The 14,045-nt window shown below is 44.3% G+C and overlaps 2 protein-coding genes across 2 annotated transcripts; both read left to right on the forward strand.

Moving 5' to 3' along the window:
- Positions 1 to 6,415: 6,415 nt before the first annotated feature.
- LOC147974978 (uncharacterized) lies at positions 6,416 to 7,849 on the forward strand. Its single transcript, XM_087520222.1, has one exon. The coding sequence runs from the start codon at positions 6,416 to 6,418 to the stop codon at positions 7,847 to 7,849; it is 1,434 nt and encodes a 477-aa protein (XP_087376348.1).
- A 4,129-nt stretch (positions 7,850 to 11,978) lies between these two features.
- On the forward strand, positions 11,979 to 13,496 carry LOC147974979 (B3 domain-containing protein Os03g0212300-like). Its single transcript, XM_087519582.1, has 3 exons — positions 11,979 to 12,403; positions 12,493 to 12,775; positions 12,868 to 13,496. Exons 1-2 carry the CDS (start codon positions 12,161 to 12,163, stop codon positions 12,757 to 12,759), a joined length of 510 nt encoding a protein of 169 aa, XP_087375708.1. The 5' UTR covers positions 11,979 to 12,160; the 3' UTR covers positions 12,760 to 12,775; positions 12,868 to 13,496.
- The last annotated feature ends 549 nt before the right edge of the window (positions 13,497 to 14,045 follow it).

A 14,045-nucleotide genomic window follows, 5' to 3' on the forward strand; every position in this document is an offset into this window, starting at 1 on the left:
TATTTCAAGCAAATGCCTAGATTGAGAGATATGAAGTCTCCAATAAGTTCTACAGCTGCGAAATGGAGGAGAATTGTTCTGTGAGTGAACATATACTCAGAATGTCTGGGTACCACAACCACTTGACTCAGCTGAGACTTAATCTTCCTGATGATAGTGTCATTGACAGAGTTCTTCAATCACTGCAACCAAGCTACAAGAGCTTCGTGATGAACTATATGCAAGGGATGGATAAGACAATTCCCGAGCTCTTCGCAATGCTAAAGGCTACGGAGGTAGAAATCAAGAAGGAGCATCAAGTGTTGATGGTCAACAAGACCACCAGTTTCAAGAAAAAAAGGGTAAAGGGAAGAAGGGGAACTTCAAGAAGAACGGCAAGCAAGTTGCTTCTCAAGTGAAAGAAGCCCAAGTCTGGACCTAAGCCTGAGACTGAGTGCTTCTACTGCAAAGGGACTGGTCACTGGAAGCGGAACTGCCCCAAGTATTTGGCGGAGAAGAAGGATGGCAAAGTGAAAGGTATATTTGATATACATGTTATTGATGTGTACCTTACTAATGCTCGTAGTAGCGCCTGGGTATTTGATACCGGTTCTGTTGCTAATATTTGCAACTCGAAATAGGGGCTACGGATTAAGCAAAGATTGGCTAAGGATGAGGTGACGATGCGCGTGGGAAATGGTTCCAAAGTCGATGTGATCGCCGTCGGCACGCTACCTCTACATCTACCTTCGGGATTAGTTTTAGACCTAAATAATTGTTATTTGGTGCTAGCGTTGAGCATGAACATTATATCTAGATATTGTTTGATGCGAGACGGTTATTCATTTAAATCAGAGAATAATGGTTGTTCTATTTATATGAATAATATCTTTTATGGTCATGCACCCTTGATGAGTGGTCTGTTTTTACTAAATCTTGATAGTAGTGATACACATGTTCATAGTATTGAAGCCAAAAGATATAAGTTTAATAATGATAGTGCAACTTATTTGTGGCACTGCCGTTTAGGTCATATTGGTGTAAAGCGCATGAAGAAACTCCATGCTGATGGACTTTTGGAATCACTTGATTATGAATCACTTGATGCTTGTGAACCATGCCTCATGGGAAAGATGACTAAGACTCCGTTCTCTGGAACAATGGAGCGAGCAACAGACTTGTTGGAAATAATACATACTGATGTATGCGGTCCGATGAGTGTTGATGCTCGCGGCGGGTATCATTATTTTCTTACCTTCATAGATTATTTGAGCATATATGGGTATATCTACTTGATGAAACATAAGTCTGAAACATTTGAAAAGTTCAAAGAATTTCAGAGTGAAGTGGAAAATCATCGTAACAAGAAAATTAAGTTTCTACAATCTGATCGTGGAGGTGAATATTTGAGTTATGAGTTTGGTATTCATTTGAAACAATGCGGAATAGTTTCGCAACTCATGCCACCTGAAACACCACAGCGTAATGGTGTGTCCGAACGTCGTAACCTCACTTTATTAGATATGGTGCGATCTATGATGTCTCTTACCGATTTACCGCTATCATTTTGGGGTTATGCTTTAGAGACGGCTACATTCACGTTGAATAGGGCACCATCAAAATCCGTTGAGACGACGCCTTATGAACTGTGGTTTGGCAAGAAACCCAAGTTGTCATTTCTTAAAGTCTGGGGCTACGATGCTTATGTGAAAAAAACTTCAACCTGATAAGCTCGAACCCAAATAGGAGAAATGCGTCTTCATAGGATACCCAAAGGAGACTGTTGGGTACACCTTCTATCACAGATCCGAAGGCAAGATATTCGTTGCTAAGAATGGATCCTTTCTAGATAAGGAGTTTCTCTCGAAAGAAGTGAGTGGGAGGAAAGTAGAACTTGACGAGGTAATTGTACCTACTCCCTTATTGGAAAGTAGTTCATCACAGAAATCAGTTCCAGTGATTCCTACACCAATAAGTGAGGAAGATAATGATGATGATCATGAAACTTCTGATCAAGTTACTACCGAACCTCGTAGGTCAACCAGAGTAAGATCCGCACCAGAGTGGTACGGTAATCCTATTCTGGAGGTCATGTTAATTGACCATGACGAACCTACGAACTATGAGGAAGCGATGAAGAGCCCAGATTCTGTAAAATGGCTTGAGGCCATGAAATCTGAGATGGGATCCATGTATGAGAACAAAGTGTGGACTTTGGTTGATTTGCCCAATGATCGGCAGGCCATAGAGAATAAATGGATCTTCAAGAAGAAGATTGTTGTTGACGGTAATGTTACTGTCTACAAAGCTTGACTTGTTGCAAAAGGTTTTCAACAAGTTCAAGGAGTTGACTACGATGAGACCTTCTCACCCGTAGCAATGCTTAAGTCCGTCCGAATCATGTTAGCAATTGTCGCATTTTATGATTATGAAATTTGGCAAATGGATGTCAAAACTGCATACCTTAATGGATATCTTAAAGAAGAGTTGTATATGATGCAACCAGAAGGTTTTGTCGATCCAAAATGTGCTAACAAAGTGTGCAAGCTCCAGCGATCCATTTATGGACTGATGCAAGCCTCTCGGAGTTGGAATATACGGTTTGATAGTGTGACCAAAGCATATGGTTTTATACATACTTTTGGAGAAGCCTGTATTTACAAGAAAGTGAGTGGGAGCTCTGTAGCATTTCTGATATTATATGTGAATGGCATATTGATGATCGGAAATGATACTGAATTTCTGAATAGCATAAAAGGATACTTGAATAATAATTTTTCAATGAAATACCTCGGTGAAGCTGCTTATATATTGGGCATCAAGATCTATAGAGATAGAACAAGACGCTCAATTGGACTTTCACAAAGCACATACCTTGATAAAGTTTTGAAGAATTTCAAAATGGATCAAGCAAAGAAAGGGTTCTTGCATGTGTTACAAGGTGTGAAGTTGAGTTAGACTCAATGCCCGACCACTGCAAAAGATAGAGAGAAAATAAAAGTCATTCCCTATGCTTCAGCCATAGGTTCTATCATGTATGCAATGATGTGTACCAGACCTGATGTGTGCCTTGCTATTAGTTTAGCAGGGAGGTACAAAAGTAATCCACGAGTGGATCACTGGACAGTGGTCAAGAACATCCTGAAATACCTAAAAAGGACTAAGGATATGTTTCTCGTATATGGGGGTGACAAAGAGCTCATCATAAATGGTTACGTTGGTGCAAGCTTTGACACTGATCCAGATGACTCTAAGTCACAAACCGGATACGTATTTTTATTGAATGGTGGAGCTGTCAGTTGGTGCAGTTCCAAGGAGAGCGTCGTGGCGGGATCTACGTGTGAAGCAGAGAACATAGCTGCTTTGGAAGTAGCAAATGAAGGAGTCTGGATGAATGAGTTCATATCCGACCTAGGTGTAATACCTAGTGCATCGGGTCCAATGAAAATCTTTTGTGACAATACTGGTGCAATTGCCTTGGCAAAGGAATCCATATTTCACAAGAGAACCAAGCACATCAAGAGACGCTTCAATTCCATCCGCGATCATGTCAAGGAGGGAGACATAGACATTTGCAAGATACATATGGATCTGAATGTTGTAAACCCGTTGACTAAGCCTCTCTCACGAGCAAAACATGATCAGCACCAGGACTCCATGGGTGTTAGAATCATTACAATGTAATCTAGATTATTGACTCTAGTGCAAGTGGGAGACTGAAGGAAATATGCCCTAGAGGCAATAATAAAGTTGTTATTTATATTTACTTATATCATGATAATTGTTTATTATTCATGCTAGAATTGTATTAACCGGAAACTTAGTACATGTGTGAATACATAGACAAACAGAGTGTCACTAGTATGCCTCTACTTGACTAGCTCGTTAATAAAAGATGGTTAAGTTTCCTAGCCATGGACAAAGAGTTGTCATTTGATGAACGGGATCACATTATTAGAGAATGATGTGATTGACTTGACCCATCTGTTAGCTTAGCACTTTGATCGTTTAGTTTACTGCTATTGCTTTCTCCATAACTTATACATGTTCCTATGACTATGAGATTATGCAACTCCCGAATACCGAGGGAACACTTAGTGTGCTATCAAACTTCACAACATAACTGGGTGACTATAAAGATGTTCTACAGGTGTCTCCGATGGTGTTTGTTGAGTTGGCATAGATCGAGATTAGGATTTGCCACTCCGTATATCGGAAAGGTATCTCTAGGCCCTCTCGGTAATGCCCATCACTATAAGCCTTGCAAGCAATGTAACTGACGAGTTGGTTATGGGATGTAGCATTACAGAACGAGTAAAGAGACTTGTCGGTAACAAGATTGAACTAGGTATTGAGATACCGATGATCGAATCTCGGGCAAGTAACATACCGATGACAAAGGGAACAACGTATGTTGTTATGCGGTTTGACCGATAAAGATCTTCATAGAATATGTAGGAACCAATATGAGCATCCAGGTTCCGCCATTGGTTATTGACCAGAGATGAGTCTTGGTCATGTCTACATAGTTCTCGAACCCGTAGGGTTCGCACGCTTAACGTTCGATGACGATCGGTATTATGTGTTTATGTGTTTTGATGTACCGAAGGTTGTTCGGAGTCCTGGATGAGATCACGGACATGATGACAAGTCTTGGAATGGTCGAGACATAAAGATCGATATATTGGAAGCCTATGTTTGGACATCAGAATGGTTCCGGGTGAGTTCGGGAATATACCGGAGTACCGAGAGGTTACTGGAACCCCCCGGGAAGTATATGGGCCTTATTAGGCCATAGTGGAAGAGAGGAGAAGGGAGCCTAGGAGGGGGCTCCCCACCCCCCAAGCCCAATCCGAATTGGGTGGGGGGCCGGCACCCCCCTTTCCTTCCCCCTCTCTCCCCCTTCCTTCCTCTCCTAACCAACTAGGGAAGGGGGGACACTACAAGAAATATGTCAACTTATGACCTTCTGTCAGTGACCCTCGAAGAATTGGTCATAAATTTATGACCATTTTAGACCAATTGGTCAAAAGCTATCTGGGGAGCTCTAAACCCTAAACCATAACGACCATTTTGGTCAGAAAGGTCATAATTTCATTAGAGGAAATGGTCGTAAAGCTAGTAGCACTGTCCACTGCCTCATGCCTAGCTGATAACGACCAATATAAAATGGTCACTACACTTGAGTTTGAATGAATTAGGATGATTAGGCAGCCACCTCAGCAACCTCGCTTATGCGTCACTGTCTAGGTGTCATTTTTGCTTGAGTTTTAATATTCAACAGACAGACGGGGCACACACTGATAGGCGGGACCCATTTGACAAGTGGGGCCGAGCGCTTAATTCGCCCAAAAAAGATGCACAAGGCGGGACTCGAACCCACGACCTCGCGCTTGGTTTGCTCGCATGCTACCACTGGGCTAGAGAGGGACAGTTGCTCACATTTGGGAGTTTATCTATACATTATATAGAACTACGGCTCTCTCGTATCATTGACAAGTGGGACCTTCGGACCAGGTGGCATCGAACAGAGCAACGATTTGCAACACTGACAGGAGGGACCCATTTGACAGGTGGGTGAGCGACCGTTTAATTCCCTAAAAAATATGTGCTAGCGGGGACTCGAACCCACGACCTCGTGCTGGGTTCGCTCGTTCGTTACCGCTGGGCTAGAGAGAGATTGTTGCTAATGTGTGGGTAGTTTTCCATATAGTATATAAAAACACGGCTCTCACGTATCAGTGACAAGTGGGACCTTCCGACCAGGTGGCGGCGGGTGGCATCGAACAGAGCAACACTTAGCGATTTTCTAGGTCTTCCGACCAGGTGGCGGCGGGCGGCGGCGGAAGCAACCAGGTGACCTCGCCCACGGCCTCGCCGCAGGTGACCTCGCCCACAGCCTCGCGGCGGAAGCAACCAGCAGGGGGCGGAGGCGGGGGCGGGGCCGGCAGCGGAGGCAGGGGCGGGGCCGGCAGGGGGCGGAGGCGAGGCAGGGCGTGGAGGCGGGGGGCAGCAGGGGCGTAGGCGACCAACGGTGGTGGGGGCTCGCCGAGCATGGGGGACTCGCCGCCGCCGCAAGCACACCTCCCGGTATGCACCCCTCACCTCTTCCCCCCTCTCCTCTCTCGTCACCCGAGCAGTGGGAGATGGATTTCAGTCAGATGTTCTTCAGCATAGATGAATTTTGTTGATGCACTATTAGTAGTTAGGAGATAGCTTGCTTGTTTGGTAGATAATGCATAGATGAATTTTCTTGATGTACTATTAGGAATTGTTCAGCTTGTTTGTTAAGAATTCTTCAGGCCTTGTGGTTAGGCAATTAGCATATAAAATTTTCTGGAATTTTAGCTTCCATTACTTCCATCCATTTTCATTAATTAATGTTGATGCACTTAGATTGATTTGCTAAGTTGCAACAATTTGTTGTCTTTGGCAGATGGACAGAAGCTGGATTAGAGAAGGAGTTAGAAAGTTTTCGAAAGAACATATGAAAGGAGTTGATGATTTCATGGCATTTGTTCGGGCAAATTTTGCCAACGATGCTCACATTCTTTGCCCATGTTGTGAATGCATCAACCGTCCAAGAATGGCTCAAGGAAGAGTGGAAGATCATCTGCTTCTTAATGGGATGTCCAGCACATATGATAGATGGATATATCATGAAGAACCTTTAGACAGACAACCTCAACATTTTGAAGCTAATATAGAGGCCCCTCATATGATGGGTGGTGGTGATGCTGGCATTGATTTCATGGAAAAGGTTTTGCGAGATAATGTTGTTTTGGAGGAAGAGGATGGGCATGAAGATGATAGGATTCCTGACCTATTGAAGGATTTGTACGATGCTGAAGATCGTGCTGATGGACAGAAATCGTTGTTTGCTAAGGTGTTAGAGGAGGTGAAGCACGCAGCTCATGAAGGGGGTAAATTATCAAGATTTACCTTCACCGTGAAGTTACTCCACATCAAGTCTTTCTACCGGATTAGCAATGCCACATTCAATGCAATACTCCATCTTTTGAGCTTGCAATTCCCTGATAGTTGTGTTCCCAGATCTTATGATGAAGCATTGAGCATAATCCGCAGGCTGGGGTTAGGTTATGTGTCAATACATGTGTGCCCAAATAACTGTGTCTTGTTTCGGAAGGATTTAGCAAAGCATGACAACTGTCCAAAATGTAATGCATCTAGGTGGAAAGATGCTGATGGGAAGAAGTCAATACCAGAGAAGGTACTGAGGCACTTTCCCTTGATACCAAGGCTGCAGCGGATGTTCATCTCGAAGAAATCATCGCGTGAGGTACAGTGGCACAAGCTGAAGCGGCAACCTGTGGACAATGAGCTGAGCCATCTAGCGGATGGAGAGGCATGGAAAGAGTTTGACCGTATACATTTAGATTTTGCTGCAGATCCGAGGAACATAAAACTTGGCATTGCCACAGATGGGTTTAATCCGTTTGGGAACATGAGCACGTCTTATAGCATGTGGCCAGTTTTTGTGGTGCCGTACAACCTGCCACCATGGGCATGCATGGATCAGTCCAACTTCATGATGTCATTGCTTATCCCGGGTCCAGATTCTCCAGGAAAGGATTTTGATGTCTTTATGGAGCCCCTCGTAGAAGAACTGCTCCAGCTCTGGACTGGTGTACCTACATACGATGCCTTGAATCCGGAAGAAAAGTTCAATCTACGTGCTGCGATCATATGGTCCATCCATGATTTCCCGGCTCTGCACACTCTGTCTGGGAGGATCACAGCGGGTTATCAGGCTTGTGTCCATTGTGACAAAGACCCTTGCTCAAAGAGAATAAGGAGCAAGATCTGCTATATTGGGCACCGCCGCTTTCTTCACCGAAACCATCGCTGACGAAGAAGCAAAGATTTTAATGGTGAGAATGAAACCCGTGACAAGCCAGCTGAATTCACTAAAGAAGAGCTGGAGCAGCAACTTGAAAAGGTGAAAGATGTGAGACCAGGAAAGCTGGCGAAGAAAAGAAAGCATGAGGAAGGTCAATGTTGGACCGGAAGTCTTGTTTGTGGGACCTGCCATACTGGGTTGATCTGAAATTAAGGCATAATCTCGATGTAATGCACATTGAGAAAAATATATGCGAGAATCTGCTAGGGACGTTTCTGAACATTGAAGGGAAGACAAAGGACACAGTTAGTTCTAGGCTTGATTTGGAGGACATGGGCATAAGAGAAGATTTGCATCTACAGCACAATGAAGATGAAGATTCATTTGAAATTCCACGAGCATGGTATACAATGAATAAAGAACAAAAGCTTGCATTCTGTGAATTCCTAAGAGCGGTGAAATTTCCAGATGGTTATGCTGCTAACCTAGCAAAGTGTGTTACTTCTGATGGATTCAAGCTTTCAGTACTGAAAACCCATGATTGTCACATCCTCCTCCAAAGGATTTTACCGGCGGGCCTCCGAGGAATCATGCACAAGGATATATATGAAGCGGTTGCTGAGCTGGGAAATTTCTTTAGAGAACTGTGCTGCAAAACCCTCAAGTTAACTGTCCTGGAAAGACTTGAAAAAGAAATCCCAATTATTCTTTGCAAGCTCGAGAAGATTTTCCCTCCAGCTTTCTTCACTGTGATGGTCCATTTGGCGGTGCACTTACCCAAAGAAGCAATGCTTAGAGGCCCTGTGCAATACGGTTGAATGTACCCAATCGAAAGAAGGCTGCTTACTTGTAAGCGTTATGTGTGAAACACGGCAAGACCTGAAGGTTCTATTGCTGAAGCATATGTCGTTGATGAGTGCTTGACTTTTTGCTCTAGATACTTTGATGATGTGGAAACAAGATGGAACCGGCCGGGCAGAAATAGAGAGCGGTCTGATTCGCAAAGTGGTGATGTCTCTGTTTTCAACCATGGTGTGAACTTTCTTGGAGCCTCACAATACTTGGAGGCTGGTGATGAGTATGACAAGATGGTTTTGTTTGTGCTCAGCAATTGCGCCGAGGTTCTACCATATATCGAGTATGTTATATCTTGTGCACTCATTATATATATTTTTTTGCTTGGGTTGGCACCAGCCTAATGTTTTAATTCACATGTTTTGTTGGCATTGTAGGAAATGCAAGGAAGAGTTAAATCAGGAAGAAAGCAATATCAATTCTGATAAAAGGGTTGCCAAGGGGTTTGCTAAGTGGTTTAAGAATCATGTGAGATCTTTAGCCACATGTTTTATGTTTTCTGTGTTATTCACCCATTGTTAAATACCATTGTTTGCTAAATGGTTTATTTGTGTAGATTGGAAAGTTGCATGAGGAGAAGAAGGTCAGTGATGATCTATTTGCTTTGGCATGCTTACCGGATAAGCGAGTGAGAGTGTATTCAGCATGCATTGCTGACGGTGTCTGGTACCACACCGTTGACCGAGGAAAAAAGGAAGACACTGAATAGTGGAATCGTCACTGAGGGGTCACATGATGGTGAGATCATTGACTTCTATGGTCAGTTGAGAAGCATCGTAGAGTTGCAGTACAACTCTAGTGGAGGCATCCATCGCTCGGTTGTCTTATTTCGTTGTGACTGGTTTGAGCTTGGTAGCAAGAAGAGGAGAGACTCTTTTGTCAAATATGATGGCCACTTCAAAAGCATCAACACTGCAAGGTGCTGGTATAAGAGTGATCCCTTTATTCTAACAACACAAGCAACAATGGTGTTTTATCTGCTAGACACTCTTTTGCACGGAAAATGGCGAGTTGTGCAAAACTTTCAGCACAAACACTTGTGGAGTGTGACTGAAACTGAAGTGGAAAAGGGCCCCAGTGATGGTGGACTAACATACCAAGATGATGACTCTACGGAAGTTCCGTTGCAAGCTGATGATGACTCTATGGAAGTTCCGGTGCAAAGCAGAGTGCGAAGGGACCGGGAACGTGTGATCGTTGGTGCTGCAACAGTTGAAGGCATCAAGAAAAGAAGAAAGGTGGTAGAGGATGGACATGAAAGCGAGGATGAGGAAAACCGGACTGATCATACTATGCTGCAATATTGTAGTGATGATGAGGAAAACAGGAGTGGGCATAGAGTTCCTTGTTTTTGTATCGACGACGATGAGTAGCGAAGGTAAATTTGGTCTCCTTGGTGATCTAATGCTATTTTGTCTCCTTGGTAGTTGTTGTTGATGTGATCCTGATGTAGTTTTTGTACTACAAATCTCTCCAGGTACCAAAATGCATGAGACTGTGTAGTGATGGAGAGGCAGATGATGGTTGAAGATACAATGCAAAATGATGTAGTTTTGGTGACGGAAGATACAATGCAAAATGAATATGTTGTTTTGAATGAAGAAGCAAAATGATGAACTGAAGATGTTGTTTTTAGAGCTGTTTTTCTTAGTTTTGGTGATCATGTAGTTTTGGTTGTGATGTAAAAGATTGCAAAATGATGTTGTTTTTGGACTGAATATGTTTTTTGAACTGAAGATGTTGTTTTTGGTGAACTAAAGATGTTTTCAAAGCTGTTTTAACTGAATTTTTGGGCGCGCTCCATCAGACAGCCATGTGATCCCACGCGCGGCCCCATTTCATTGTGAGCAAAAAAATATGCGCGAGCGGGGACTCGAACCCATGATTGTGCGCTCGTTTCACTATGTTTCTACCACTGGACTAGGAAGAGGCTACTGGTCGTCCACTCTGTGCCATCTCTTTTCAAATCATCAAACCAGTTAAGTATCAAACACAGACCTCGCTGACAAGTGGGCCACTCGACCAACTCACTGACAAGTGGGCCATTTTGCTAATCTACCCACTCGACCCTTTTCCCCTGAGCTACCAAAAAATATTGGGCGAGCGGGGGCTCGAACCCACGACTTGCCGCTTATTCCACTGTTTTTCTACCACTGGGCTAGTTAGAGGCTCTTGGTTTTGTACTCTATGCCAACCCTTTTCAATATATCAAAACAGAACTCGCTGACAAGTGGACCCACTCTTTTCCCCACTCCTCGTGTCCACTTGACCCACTCCTCCTCTCCATTATCCACTCGACCCACTCCTCCTCTCCGCCGCCGGCATCCCCTTCTCCTCCATCGACGGTGACGGCCTCCCTAGCGAACCACTCCTCCATCGATAGCGACGGCCTCCTAAGGTATGAATCCGCCGAGTCCTTCCTGTTCCTCTTCCTATTGATTAGATTAGGGTTCCCCGGTGCATGCTGATTAGGGTTCCATTGTAGATAGAGTAGTAGATCAAGAGGAGGCATCGTCCACGACACCGACAAGGCCAACAAGCTCAAGCAGTCGCCGTCCCCCAGGTCCGTTCTGTTCCCCCCGTGTTCTTTGATTTGCTTTGTTTCCCCCATGTTCTTTGTCGACAAGGCCAACAAGGCCAACAAGCATGCTGATTTAGGAGTTACTCGTATTGTGCCTGCGCGTATGGCTAATGGTCGTATTGTGCCTGCGCGTGCGTTCTATTGATTCCAGCCCAACTGCCGAGCGATTGGACCACATTCAGAGGGATTTTGCAGACTGAATTAGGCATTTAGGTTTAGGTCCCTTTTGGCCATGTTCAGTTGATGTGGTGCTACCTTGCTAGGTATGCTAGTTTCCCTATGGTTCTCTTCACAGTGACGTAGAATTCATCAGAAATAGAAAAGGCAGACTGAAAGGGGAAAAAATGATGCCAACACTTATAATGTTGCAAGTGTATTAGTATTTTCCAATTTTGTTTGTTTGTTTTTAAAATAAACATGTTTATATTTGTCTAAAAAGATGCAGCGGCACACTGGAGCAGTTAAACTTGTAGGGGATCTAGCCTCCAGTGGCCTATGGCTATATAAACCCTAGCAAAGCAAATTAAGCCAATAGCTCTGAATCTCTGAAATTCTAGTGTTAAATTCAGTTTTGTACATGACTATATCGGTGTCAAGCCAATAGCCTTCATGCGCATATCGACGACTATAAAGCTGTTCAGTTTTGTACATGACTGTATTAGGTAGGTGTGTTTAAATTGAGAATCTAGGGTTCAGTTCTTAAGTGCTGGGTTCTAACAAAATGTAGCACATGGGAAGATATGGTCCATTTATAGTAGATATGGTTCATTGTAGATATGGTCCATTTATAGTAGATATGATCCTGATGCTGTGTTTGCCATTTATAGTAGACATGGGCACATGGGCAGATATGGTCCATTGTAGATAGAGTAGTAGTATTCCAAATGTTCACAAGTGCATTGCTTTTTTTTCTCACTTTTGCTATCATAAATATCCACAAGTGCATTGCTCTTCTCATTTTTATCACTTTTGCCATCATAAACTTGGTTATGTTCCTATTTATGTCCAGTCCTGTTTATGGTAACTTGTTGTTTAATTACAATGCTGCTTTTCAGAGAAGTGAGATGGCTGGCTTGGAAGGTTTCGAGTTCTTCGAGGTCGTAATTGAGAAATCTTGCAGTAGGCAGGTATATTTATCATCACTCATTTCTTTATCATCACTCTGCTGTCTAGTGCTTGATTGCCACAATTAACCACTACTTGACCCTCGCTGCAGAGGCTGCCTGACAAGTTTGCAAAGATGCTCGCCGGCCGTGAGCCCCACAAAGTGAAGCTGCGGGAGGCCGGCAGCGGGCTTCACAGGCTGTGGGAAGTGTTGGTGGTGTTTGATGGTGAAGGCCACATGTACCTAGGGCCCGGCTGGGAGCATTTCACCCGCGCCCATGAGCTACAGCTCGGGTACTTCCTTGTCTTCCGCTACGACAGCGACGCCATGTTCACCGTGAAGATGTTCGACAACACCATGTGCCGCATGTACTACTAGCACGACGACGATGCCAGTAAGCTCTCTGCCTCTCTTCTTCCTGTCCTTTTGGCTTCCTCTACCTGCACGACGACAACACCATGTTCACACTTTGTTGCATTTGGCCAGGCAATGGGAGCAGCAGCGGGGATGACGAGGAGCAGAGCGGGGATGACGACGAGGAGCAGAGCGGGGATGATGAGCAGAGCGGGGATGACAAGGAGAAGAGCGGGGATGACGAGGAGCATCCTATTCTGGCTGACGACGAACATGCTATGGTGGTGGCTGACGATGACCCTGCTATGGTGGTGGCGGATGACGACCTTGCTATGGTGGTGGCGGACGATGACCTTTCTATGGTGGTGGCGGACGACGACCTCGCGATGGTGGTGGCGGACGACGTCCTTGCTATGGTGCTGGCGGACGACGACCTCGCGATGGTGGCGGCGCCTGCAATCCCATAGCTTGGCGACAGGACCATGCCAATTGTGGTAGAGGAGTACATCCGCGTTGGGATTCGCCACTCTGAGCGCATCAGGTTGATGAAGGAGAAGAAGGATGAGTGAAGATGTTAAGAAGGTGTTCAGCATGTTAGGTTTAATCTTGTTAGTGTAATATGAACATGTCAATGTTAAGTATGTCAGGTTTAATTTTGTGCATGCTCATGGATGCTGTATGACAGTGTCATCTAAACAAGTCATGTTTTTAACAATGAATATTCAGTTTGGTAATTGATGGGAATTGAAATTTTTTATGCATGCTCATGGATGAAAGATAAAATTATGGGTTTTTGTGCATGCTCATGTATGAAACAATATAAGTTTCATTTTTTGATGCTAAAAACATGACTCAAACCCTAGCCACGGACGACCGCCGTGACTAAATCCGCCGGTTTTTGAAAACACCGTAAAAATTCAAAAACCATTTTTCATTTTTTGAATGCAAAAGACATGCGTTTTTCGTGAAGCGGCTACAAGGAGGGGCACCCAAATGGCGCCATTCCATGTCTATCTCAAAGTAGACCCTATTTTACGGACGGTCGCCAAAAAGCATGCATTTCCGACCCTCGTAGCTACTCCCGGCAATTCGGACCACCTTCGGCCGATTCAGCTGGAACCGGCTGGAATTTGAACTGCGGGTCCTCCATAGCTTGCCCGTTATTTTCACTAAAAATGCTTTTTAGCTTCACAGGTAGGCATTTCATCACAGAATCGACAACAGATTTGCACGGCTCAAACCCTAGCCATGGACGGTCCCCGCGACGAAATCGGCCGGTTTTTGAAAACACCGTAAAAAATTCAAAAAAA

The sequence above is a fragment of the Triticum urartu genome, chromosome 4A, assembly GCF_056163025.1.
Source record: "Triticum urartu cultivar PI428250 chromosome 4A, HENAU_Tu73, whole genome shotgun sequence".
NCBI classification, from domain to species: Eukaryota; Viridiplantae; Streptophyta; class Magnoliopsida; order Poales; family Poaceae; genus Triticum; species Triticum urartu.